Raw genomic sequence first — 12365 nt, 5'->3', positions numbered from 1 at the left:
CCCAGAGGGGCCTCCTAGGCCAGTTATCTCTCACCTCTATATGTCTGTTACATCAAAAAGGTATCAACACATTATCTTTGCCCCACTGGAATCTATAAATAGAAGAAAACCTCCTATTTTAAGTATCCAGGTGTCAAAGAAACTCCCTGAGGGCTTGTTATCTTGCCTATGAACTTGTTCACAGTTTCTCACAGTCCAGAAAGCCCTAGACTGCCAGCTCAGCATTCCACGCTCAGTGCACAGTGCTGGGTGACAAAGGGCTGGTGTGGGCAGGACCAGCCAGGTAGGATGTCACTGCCCCCTCACCAGTCTGTGCCACTTGGCTTGCTGCTAAGGAGGTGTGTGTTTGTTGCATGTATTAACACAGAAATAAGATTTGCTATTTTAAGTTGTGTGGTTTTAAATATGGTGATTGTATAAATCCTTGGACTTTAAACAATTACAAAAATGTGAAAAATACACATGGTCTTCAGAAGTCTCTGCCTCTTCCATTTGTACTGAAAGTCTTTCAGAACCCTGCAATGAAATCTTGGGTTCCAATTTTATATGAGGCCATTGTGATCATATGTTTATAGGTGGTAATGTGATTGCTTAATATTATCAACCAGAGTCATTTGAAAATGTATCTTTTGTATCATAGAGAACTGGAACAAAGGGTTTTGAACTAATGGTATCTGGTGCCTTTCTGCCAGCTCTGAAAACTGCTACAGGCTGGGAACACACACAGTTTCTGATCTCAAAAAGGGCCTTGGACAGTCTTCTGGACCCACAGCTGCTCGCTGTTTTCTAACTCTGAGTGTGGAAAAGGGACTTGGAAACAGCTCTTGTTATCTGCGCCTGTAGGTGTCCTGGGCCTTCCTGGTGTCACCAGTGCAAGCAGAGACGCGCTCCTGTCAGAGTGCACAGCTTCCTTGTTCCCCTGCCCTTCCACCTGGCAGCTGCAGACGGCTGAAGCAGGCAGCTTCCATGTCTGTTTACACTGCTGAGTGCAACTTCCGGGATCTCACCAAAGGCTCAGGGAACAGGAAGAGTCATGGGTGGGGCGCCATGCCTGCATGTAGTTGGTCACTGGACCTTGAGGGCCAGTGGTTCCCCTCAGTGCTCTTGGTCTCTCCTCAGTACTTTTTTAGACACAAAATACTACCTCATCCTCACTGAGAATGCTGCCACCTTTCTTCTTTTATATCTGTCTTTACCTGGTAAATTTTTTTTAATTCTGTAAACTCATAGGTTATTGAGTTACTGGTTTTCTTGCTATATTACAGAAATATTTTCTCTGAACAAAAATAAAGCAAGCCATACCACTAATCACAGGCTCAGGCTATATGTGTTTTTCTCTCTTGCTGTGGTAAGAAGTGTTTTGGTTCATGTGTTGCTAGCAGATAACCCACCACTAGGGACAAATGGGCCTGTGAGTAGCATAGGCAGTATTAAGGCTGAATGTGAACTTTCTGGTAGTTATGGGAAGGAAATTCCTTTCTTGGAAATTTAGCTTTAAATTTATTTTTGCCAACATACCCTCTTAGGTAATAACCAAGCTGGATGTGCTCTGCATGCTGTGTGTCCCCGGATACCAAAGGGGTGGTATCCTTCATCGGTGGGAATGTTCCTGATGCTCAGATGACGTTGACTCTGAAACATGAAACATTCGCACTACACTTGATCACTTCCTTCAATGCAGGACTTCTCTAGATTCTGCTGTGGGCACACAAATTCTGCTGTGGGCGCACAAAAGCAGTGTTTAGACAACGCGTTTAGTTCCCTCTTTTCTGTCAGTTTTGTAGCTTCTGATTCTCTAGCATTTTGGCATCGGTTCATCCACTGATGTTAGGGTGGGTCTACTCACATTACTGGTTCCATTGTTTCATACAGTTAGTTCTCTCTTGACCCTCTCAACTCTCAAGTCAGTGTGGGAGGAGATGTGTGGGAGAAAGTGTAGTGCCCTTGGAGTAAAATGGTACTGAGAACAAGTCCAGGTCTCACTGCTCCTGGTGGGGCCAGAGCTTCACTGGGTGAGAGAAACATCTCTCCAGGACCATGCCAATGCACTGGGGGCAGTGAGCAACTGCGTTTCTCTCTGCCCTAACAATCTCATCTAGTCGTTTTGAGATCGGGTAGTGTGGGCTTCAGCCTTAAAGATGAGTGTGTTTGGACAGACTGATTGTGTAGTGATCCTTTACCAAATTCTGCCCCTTGATAGCATTCAAGCAGCTGAGTTCCACAGAAACAGAAGCATTGTTGCCCTCTGCTGCCACTTTCTCCCCCGCGCACCACCCAGTAGGTCCTCCTTACTCAGTGCCCTCCTTCCGCTCTTTGTTTAGGTGTTTCCCAGTTGGAGTAGTCTGTGCTCTTCCTCAACAGAGTCATTTGCTCAGAGGCTTTATGTGACCCTCAATTTTTTGTTGATAGCAAATTGAAAAGAAGTACTTAAAAGTAAGGATTGGCCCTTCTACCTATCTCTTTTAAGTATTGGGCAGTTCATATTTTGTTTATTTCCCTATTTCCGTTCTCTTCAGTGTGTAAAGAACAGAAAGTTGAGCCAGGTGTTGTAACTGATTGTATAGCTACCTTGAAAGAGTCTCCTGTTTTTCTCACACATGCTACATTTCCACAGAAAGGTGCTTGGAAGACCATGAATTAGTGGCGCAGGTGGAAAGTACCATGGCAAGTGAAAGTAAATTTCTATTCCGGAAGAATTATGCCAAATATGAATTTTTCAAAAATCCTATGGTAAGTCTAATCTCTGGTGGTTTGGGGTGTAGAACTCTTGAAATCTTTCAGTTTATTCTTGGGTTTGACAGTAGCAGTTAAGTAATAGATTTAAGGGTATGAGAATCTGAGTTGTTCTTTAACACAGCAACCCTTGCTCAAAACTCAGTCGCTGATGTGTAACTAAATGCTGTGCACTGCTGGTACTGAGAAAATGATGCAACCCCAAGTGACAAGAGCAAGGAGAAGCCAGGTTTTTTTTAAATTATTTTGAAAGCTCTTGATTAAACTGGAGCTACTTGGCCCTCCCTGGTGGTGCAGTGGGTTAGGATGCAGCACTGCAAGCTAGCCACGGAAGCTTCAGTGCGAGTTCGATCCCCAGCCCTGGAGGTGATTGACACGGCGCAGCAGACTCTCCTGACTCACCCGTTTCTCCCCTTGGCAGTGTACTTCATCAGTTGGCCTATTCTGCTCCCCACTCTGTCTCTGGTGAATCCTCTCACCGCCCCTGCACCTTTGGCTTGTATCCCAGTTTTGTAAGTCTCAATTAATAAATAAATCTTTAAGACAAAAAAAAACTGGAACTACTTGGTCAATGGCTCAATTGAACAAAAAATTACAGTAGCTGTTATTATGATTATTTATGGAAGAATGAGTAGGATTAGGGGTTTGTATATTAGCACAGAGAGCTTCATATCTGTGCTCCTTTCTCTAATCATGCAGTAGCTATGCTAATAGGGAGACAAGAGCCATTGCCAGCTTCTGGCTCTGATAATTTAGCTGCCTCTTTATTTGACAGTAAGAAATTCGGTAACAGTACTGGATAATCCACCAGAAAGCTGTTTCACATCACTATGCTCACCTTTTAATTTCAGGGACTTATCTCCAGCCAGGTACCCCTATCACAGCTGAGGGGCCATCTTCACCTTGGTGTGCACTTGTTGCATGGATCCACATTAAATATAATAAATACTCCAAATATGAACTAAACATTTCAGGAACTTAATATAACCATTTGGAGTGGGTATCTCCACTGTGTGATAAGAGGAATAAAAAGTACCATTGTTTTAATACAAATGTAAATAATCAGACCTTAGGAATGTTTTTGGTGGTGGCACACACTATAAACATACCTTTTTCCTATTTTGAAGCTAACTTTGAACATTTGTTTCTGTTTCCATAGAATTTCTTTCCAGAACAGATGGTGACATGGTGCCAACAGTCCAATGGTAGTCAAACCCAGCTTTTACAGGTACGGGTCAGAGATCAACTGCTGTGAAAGTGTTCGGATAGTACATTGCAGTGGTTGCTCTTTTAGCACGTAGTAGCCTTGGTTTCTAATGGGGCTAAGGCTAACCAGAAATAAGTGCTTACTTGGGACATCAGTGTGCAGTCAGGCTCTTTTAAGATGAAACTAGAGCTTACGGGCGGGACAAACACGCCCTGACACCAGGGTAGCTGCATCCCTGCCATCTGGGCGTGGCGGGCATGGTGGAGAAGTTGCTCTGCAGGGTTCCCACCCATGCCAGGCATGGGCCCACTGCTGCTGGGAAGTCTCTTTGGAAATAATGAGTCCAGTTCATACTAGAAAACAGTTGCAGTAAAACCCTTCTTAAAGAAACCTTATTGTATATTGAAAACAAGGACATTTGTCTTAGTGGACCTGCTCCCTAAAGTATATTCTAAGCCCATTTTCTATGGAGAGTTGGGAATAGAAATGGTCTCTTACTGTTGAACCCCTCAAAACATGTATTTACAACAACTTAAGTGAGAGAACAAGTATTTACCACTTTCCAGGTGGCAAACTAAACTACTAAGTTTAGTTCCTACAGGAATCTGCTCTTAGCCCTGTCGGTCTGCAGATCACGAGGTTTGTCTCTCCCTCCTAAAAGACGGACCCTTCAGAGCTCTATGCTGCCATGTTCTTCCCGCGCCTCCAGACTGCAACATCTAGCTGTCCTGGCAGGAGTTCTGGCAAGAGTTGTTAACATTTAGTTATTGTGTCTGTACACAGTGACATCAGAGCCACTAATTGCTTTTTAATTGCCTGCTTGAGGTTGGATGTGAGAACAGTGCAGTGACCTCTGGGCCTCCAGAAAGCCAGCCAGGTGCATCACACCTCTGCCCCGCCCCCAGGGAAAGCTGTCCCCTTTTAGTCCCGTAGCGAGGACCCACCGACATCACCACCCTGGCCTTGTGCCTGACCTTACTCTTGGCCGCTTTCCCATGGGAAGATGTGCCTGCGGGTGCCGTGAGCTGGGACAGTGACTGCCTCCCGGCGGCCGAGAGACACCATGTGCTCAGACGCCGCTGCACCCCTTCCAGTTGGAGGACACATGGGTGACGTGACAGCTGACTGCTGGCTCAGTCCTCATATCTTAAGTTGCCCCTGGCACTTCTGCTGTCCTAATTCTGATGATCAGCCCGGTTTATTATATGTGAAGATAGAGTAAAGGGCAGCATCCTTAAAAATACTGTCTGTATAAGTATTCATGAATGTGTTTCTTGACAGTGTTAAAAAGGTCCATTTGTGTGTATTTAAATACTATGTACTAGGCAGCATCACTTTTGATGGGATAACAGACTGTTGAAAGAGAACAAATCAATTGAGAACTCTCCATTTGACAAAAGAATATTTTAGTAATTCAAAAAATATCAAAATATTAGCAGTGTTGAATTATGTGTTTTAATTATTGTTACCTTTATCTGACTTAAAACTTCATCTTCAACAGAATTTTCTAAACTCCAGTAGTTGTCCTGAAATTCAAGGGGTTTTGCATGTAAAAGAGCTAGGAAGGAAGTCATGGAAAAAGCTGTATGTGTGTTTGCGGAGATCTGGCCTTTACTGTTCCACCAAGGGAGCTTCAAAGGTGAGTTTCAGAGCACGCGACTGCCAGTCGCACAGGCTATGAGTGTTCAGAATGAGTTGGGCTTCATTTGAAAATATACCTTAGGTCCCTACATGTTTATGGTAACTTATTAAGTGAATCAAATAACAGCTACACTCATAGAGTGACTGGTCTGCTGCTCTAGCTCAGAAACCAGGTGTTCACCAAATCTAACAGCCTCCAGGCTGTACCCATTGGGCTTTGGCCCCCTCCTATACCCAGATTGCATCTCTCCTGCTCCTGTAAACTCTGTCCCTCCTTCACCTCTCCAGCAGTATCCTTCCTGCATCCCCAAGCTGACTATTTCGTGCCCCTACGAGGGTTAGGAGCAGAGCTCCTGGCTGCTCAGTCACTTGAAAGATGCTTAGTTGTCCTGATTCAGTGACTGGGATCCTGGCTGTTCCTAAAGGTGTTTAACAGTTTACTATACCCCTCATGCCAGTCTAATTTGTTTTGTTATAGACATTTCATGGAGTGAGTTACACTTGTATTTGCCCCTGGGGAAGAAGTGTAAGGGCTGTAAGGGCTGCCGGCCTCTAGAGAGAGTGGAGAGCAGTGCAGCCTCCCCTTGCTGGCGGCACTTTGGTGGGTTTGCATATTCTCACCTAATGTTTTCTTGTAATGTCCTCAGTAGGGGTGGTGCCAGCCTGCTTTTGTCTCACCTTTACTTTCTAGCTCTCAGGGTCTCTTCTGCTCTTGCTAGGAGAGGAGGGAAAATAGGGGGGACTCAGGTGAGGGTGTTGGGCATTGGACCGACTTAGTGATATGCTAGGGATTGAGCAGCTGCTGAAGATGTGGGCAGCCAGCCCCTCTCTCTGTGGGTGGAGGTCTTCCATCCAGTGCAGACCAGGATGGGCCTTTCACGGCTTAATTCTTGGTTAGTCACTGTTGTCACAGATGCTGAACCAAGGAACATTTGTAGCCTAAAGCAGGAATCAGAACAGGGTAGATATTGAGGACTCCTGGTTTTCATTTGAGTATTTGGTTTGGGAGCTTTGATTTGGCAGGAGTATCAAATACATCCTAGCATGCAAGTACATTCATCTGTGAGGCCTTCTAATAGCCCTATGTCTTAGAAGTGGAAGGTGGGCTTTTTGACAGGGCTGAGTGAATGTGGGCTTGTTCTATACACTGATTGTGTTTGAGATACCAGCACATACACTGACAGCATGCACAGCTGCCCTCTAAGCAGGGCATGAAGCAGTTTGCTCTCTGCTTTGTGTGAGTTCTCTAGTAAATCCTGCCCACCTGCCACAGGAGCCCCGGCACCTGCAGCTGCTTGCCGACCTGGATGACAGCAACATCTTCTCCCTGATTGCTGGCAAGAAGCAGTACGGTGCCCCCACAGACTTCGGCTTCTGCATAAAGGTACTCCATCTCCAGTCTCTCCTGAGGTGTCACCTGTTAACCCACTGGAAACTTTGGAATTGGGCAGTGACTTCCTCTTCTGGTTGTTGCTTTCTTGTTTTTGAAACAGAGACAGTTTCCCATTGGATGTTTTTACATTCATGTTATGCTTCATTCAGATTAGTTTTTTCATTTAAATTACTTCTCGTGTGCTTATGATGTGTGAGCTCGATGTGTTTGAGTAGCTCAGGAGCTCAGGGAAAGCAAAACAGATGAGGGACAGTGCCCACCAATGGGCTCACAAATGAGTGACCCCCAGTCTGAGCCTTCTGTGTGGCCTTTCCAGTCACTGGCAAAGTCAAGAGCAGTGGCCACAGCCCTGTCACCCTCTGCTCGTATGCGTGAGGCAATGCTCATGCTGACACAGGCACACACATGCACACGCCTACAGATATAAGCACCCATACACACACACACATCCTTCCCTTCCATGTGCCCCCATGAGCAGGGGTCTCCTTCTCTCCTGGTGACACTGTCCATTGCTGTTGGTCCTCGTAATAGTTAATACTATTAACTGATCACTCTCAGTTAATAGGAGATTCTCTCCTGAGACTTTTACCTTCAGTATCTTGTCAAGTCTTCCATATGCTCACAGGGTGGAAATGGAGACAGTCTTGGCTGCCAGTAGCCTGTGAGTGGCTCCTCTACTTGCTCTATCCAGAGAGGATGGAAAGCAGGCACACTCCATCTTAAAACCCACCTTATAACTAACTTAGTGAGGTGCCTTTGAAGGGCTGGTCATAGGAGCTCACCCCAAACCTTAAGGTCTGAGGTCATGCAAAAGCGTGGTGGGACTGCCATTGCAGGAGAGGCTGGAGGAGGGAGCCAGGCTCGTGCAGGCCAGGTAGCCAGCATCGCCTGACCCCCTTGGCCCACAATGGCTGTGGCCTTCTTTCTCAGGGCCAGTGGGCTCTGCTTCTGCCCTAGTCTTGACACATGAAAGACAGTCATTCGTGTCCTTGATCCCCTCTGGATTTCCAAGGTGTCTGTCCCTTGTGTCTGAATTTGAGATGTACTTGGCGAGCCAACTGTATAAGCTTGTGCCAGTTCTGCTTTCCACCAAACATTAAGCCAGGGTGTGAGCTGGGTCCCCACCTTGCCTACTAGTTCTGGCATCCCCTTTTCTGGGGTTATGTTGGTCTCACTGTGAAGCTTCCATACAGAGCCACTCAGACACTCCATAACCTGGGACTTCTGGGGCTTTTCCCCATCTGACCTCTTCAAACTGCCTCCGCCATCTTACTGGAAATCTTATCCTCATAAGGCAGAGGAACCCAGATTTCTTTCCACAGCCTTATGTGCTCGCCGTCCGGCTTCATCATGCCTGCCACCTTACCTTCATGGTTGTGTCTTGGAGCCCCCCAGTCAGAGGACAACTGTTCAACCACATAGCAGTACCTATATCATCGGAGCTTGTCTGTGCCAGCTGGATGGTGACAGACTGGTGTCAGAATGTGGCAGTTACACACATCTCTCTGGTGTCTGGTCCTCTGGTGTGTGCAAGCTGCAGCCTTCCTTAACCTGAGGCATACCTCTGATCCGCTCTGTGACACTAACTGGGCCTTCTCTTAACTCTTTCAGCCAAACAAAGTCAGGAGTGAAACTAAAGAGATGCGAATGCTCTGTGCAGAAGATGAGCAAGGCCGGATGTGCTGGGTGATGGCATTCAGACTCCTCAAGGTACCGTGCTCCTTCTGTGTGCTCAGTGCTTCCTATAAGGAACACCCATCACTTACTTTCCTTAACAGCCTTCTCTTAACCAGTCACTCACATGTCTTCTCAAATGGGGACCTAGGATCCCCTCCCAGAGTAAGTCCTTCACTTGAAAATGTCAGAGTCACTTCTACCTCAGCACCACTGACGTTGCGGCTGGTAAGAACTGGAAGTCTCTGGGCTCCCCAGTAGATGCCCAACAGATGTGACAACCAAAATTGTGCAGAGACATTACTGATGTGCCCTGGAATTGAAGTGGGGATTACCCCTGGTGGGAAACCGCTGGGTTAGAGGAACAAGAAAGAGACATTGATACCAGGGAGAAGGGGACGCCAGACAGTTTATGATGAGCACCATACTCCTGGCTTCTTGAAAAACCAGGGCCTTGAGAGAAACATGACTGATAGATTGCACAGCTCATGGGAGTATACTATCGTGGGCTTGGGGGGAGCAGAGTCTCCTGTGAGTTCTAAGCAAACTGTATTAAATGGAACCTGGTATGGGATATGCCCTTGACAGTGCTTTTAGAGAAATTGCCAAAGTGATTTCATGAAGCTCTTTAGTGAAAGCTGAGAGTATAATTTGATGCCCTACAAAATATTGTTTGCTCTTAATCGTGACCTCGTGTATAAAGTATATGTGAATTCTAAGTTCAATGATAAAGACAGTCTTGGCTAAAGTGAAGGAGTTGGGAGGGAAACTTGTTTGATCAGCTTTGGCTGATATGTTTCTGATATAGGATTCTCTATGAGAACCCTCAACTTAATTAAAGTTTTCAACTGGTCAGAGACTCGGGGTGGACTCATGTAAATGAAGGAACAAGCAGCAGGAAAGAGCCCGAGCTCAGCAGACTCCCTCGGAGACACCACCAAACTAAGACCCAAGGACAGGCATCCTATGCACCTCTGTCTCATATTTCTGCCACTGGTAAAGCAAGAAAGATTAAAACTAAGATTATGATTTCATATTAGAGAAAAAATGTTAATACTGGAATATGATATTGTAGATCATAGACTACTTTATAAGCTAGTGTTAAATCTAAATGTCCATCAATTGGGGACTGGTTAAATAAATGACAGAGAATTAGAAATATTCTGTAGGATATTAACAATTAAAAACCAAGTACAACACATTATATAGAATTTATTGTGGGTGGGGGTATGTTTGCTAGCATTTATGTCTGCGTTCTCTAGGGCTGCAGGAGAAAACAGGTTCCTCATAAGGAAAGTAGATACAGTTGTGCAAATGGAATATCAGTGGGAGGGAAATCTTTAAAGTTGTATATGTATGTGTGATTGATTCAGCTGTTAGCATATCTGTCTTCTTCAGAAATAGCAAAAAGGGAATTAAAAAAGGAAAGTAGTCATACATGAAGTGATGCTATAAATCTGATTACTTTAGGTAATAAGGTAAAAGCCTGAGACTGGGGCTCTGCTGAGGGCTAGAGAGAACCACATTGGGGCTCTCTCTCCTGTGAAGGCCAAGAAACATTGGTGGCCTCTTTTCATGACTGATTAAAGAACTTGTCTGTAATGAAAAGAGGCCCCACAGCTGTAGCCTGCGACATCTTTGCTCCCAAAGTGGATCAGATATAAGTACCCTCATGTAGGGTCAAGGGTACATGTAGGGTTCCTTGCCTCTTATCGGACATCAGCCTGGAGAAACGAGAACCCTGAACATTAATTTCCATTGTGTCTGACTATCCAACTGTCATTTCTGTATGATAAATAATACTGAAATAAGTATTTGTATTGTATTCAAATCACAGGACTTGAATTTGAGAGAAAAGTTTGGTACTGAATTTTGCCAAGGCAGTCCTCTGGTGACACAAAGGGTTAAGTTGCAACACTATGAAGCTATCATGGGTTCGATCCCCATGGAGCCACCCAAGTGGCACAGCAGACCTCTCCTGTCCTGCCCACTACTCCCCTCAGCAGTGTACTTCAGTCAGACTGCCTGTGCTCCCCACTCTGTCTCTGGTGAATCGAATCATTTCATTGTTCCTGCCCCTCTGGTCTGTATCCCAGTTCTGTATGCATAAATAAATAAATCTGTTTTTAAAAAGTGAATTAACCAGGGCCCTCCTCTGCTTTTAAGTGCCAACACAGTACTGTTTCTTTAAAAAAAAAATCTTGGGCCTATATAAGAAATGTAGCTTTTCTATACCCTACAATGTGAATATGTTCAGAGAACAGAGCCAATAGCATATCTGCTGTATCTGTTTTCCTCACTTCTTTCTATCACATTATTTGTTAAATAATTTTGTAGATACCTTGGGTGCTGTTTCTGTTATGTCATCTCCTTACCACCTTCCTCCATCTTTTAGAGGTTTCTTAAACTGTTGTAAAAATCCCTTTCAAGAAGTATTTCATCAGTACAGGGGTGTATAATTTGCTTTGGTTTTTAAGATTCATTTAGGCATAAAAGAACTGGGGTGAAGGCCAGAGGTGAAAGGGGTGAGAGGATTCACCAGTGACAGAGTGGGGAACAGAATAGGTGAAACTACTGAAATAGACTGCTAAGGAGAAAAGTGGGTGAGACAGGAGAGGTCTACTGCACCATGTGGGTCAGCTCCCTGCCTGGAAATAGAACTCAGGTCCCTGCTAAGGGCCTTTGTGGTAGTAGCGCTGAGATTTAACCTCTAGGACACAAGGGAGGCCTCAAGGAAATAAATTTATATGACATCTCACAGAAGAACATGAAGGTTAAATATTCAGTTAAGTCTAAGTTAAAGGAAATGTTATTTATGTCATTATGATGTTAACTCGGTTACCATGTGCAAGGGATGTTGCTTAACTTGTTGAACATTGACTTTGCACAGCCTAGAACAGTCACTATACTTAATGTGGAAACATTTGCAGTCCCTTTACAGTAAAAGCAAACAGCAGTTATCACCCTTTCATTTCTTTATTGTCTGGGAATGTCACATTCAGTTAGCAGAGAACAAGAAATGAGTTACATATTATAAAAGAAGGAGAAATTTGTTCTTTGGATATATTTGTTCCTTTCAGACATAGAAGAAAATATAAAAGGACTATAAACGTTTCTTTAAAACCCATCTAATAAGATAAAATAGATAAATCAGTTCTACCATACCTGGTATGTAGAGGGTTATTATTTTTTTTCTTTGACCTCTGTGTTCTTTGAAATGTGTTTTCAAATTTCCAAATATATGGAAACATATTTTTGTTAGTGTCATCTGGTTGAGTTACACTTTAGTAAGAACTGTGGTTTCTAATTTCATTCTTTGAAATTTTTGAGTTACTTCATATGTTCATATGTGGCAAGTTTTTTTTTTTAATACTGCATATATGTGTGATAAGAATAGTTATTTTCTTGTTGGTTGCAGATTTCCATTAAACTCCAATAAATCAAGTGTATTTTTTCCTCACTTGATTTTTGCACCCCCACCTCACCCTCCACCATCTACTAAAAGAAGAATGAGAGAGAAGAAAGTAATAAGCATACAAAGCATAAACTACCATCCCTTGAACTCCCTTCACCCTGCTCCCACCGGGGCTCCTCCACCTCTGGTGGAGTTCTGTAGTTAGTATCCACTGCTTTGTTTTTATTTTACTGTCTTTGTTCATCTGCTTGGTTTCCTTATGTTGCACATATAGGTGAAATAATCCAATATTTATATTTCTC

General features: G+C 44.2%; 1 protein-coding gene across 3 annotated transcripts in view; it reads left to right on the top strand.

The window, feature by feature from the left end:
* Positions 1-12365, top strand: part of GRB10 (growth factor receptor-bound protein 10) — a 152607-nt gene that overhangs the window by 114495 nt on the left and 25747 nt on the right. For all 3 annotated transcript variants that reach the window (XM_012733956.1, XM_012733955.1, XM_004694509.2), the window contains 5 exons: positions 2615-2730; positions 3893-3961; positions 5442-5579; positions 6855-6965; positions 8586-8684. In XM_012733956.1, coding sequence (XP_012589410.1) covers positions 2615-2730; positions 3893-3961; positions 5442-5579; positions 6855-6965; positions 8586-8684 — 533 coding nt within the window. The remainder of the gene's footprint in view (positions 1-2614; positions 2731-3892; positions 3962-5441; positions 5580-6854; positions 6966-8585; positions 8685-12365) is intronic.

The sequence above is a fragment of the Condylura cristata genome, unplaced genomic scaffold (genome assembly GCF_000260355.1).
Source record: "Condylura cristata isolate star-nosed mole 26May11 unplaced genomic scaffold, ConCri1.0 scaffold00044, whole genome shotgun sequence".
NCBI classification, from domain to species: domain Eukaryota; kingdom Metazoa; phylum Chordata; class Mammalia; order Eulipotyphla; family Talpidae; genus Condylura; species Condylura cristata.
Note: the sequence above shows the minus strand (reverse complement) of the source record. Positions and strands in the feature narration are given on the sequence as shown.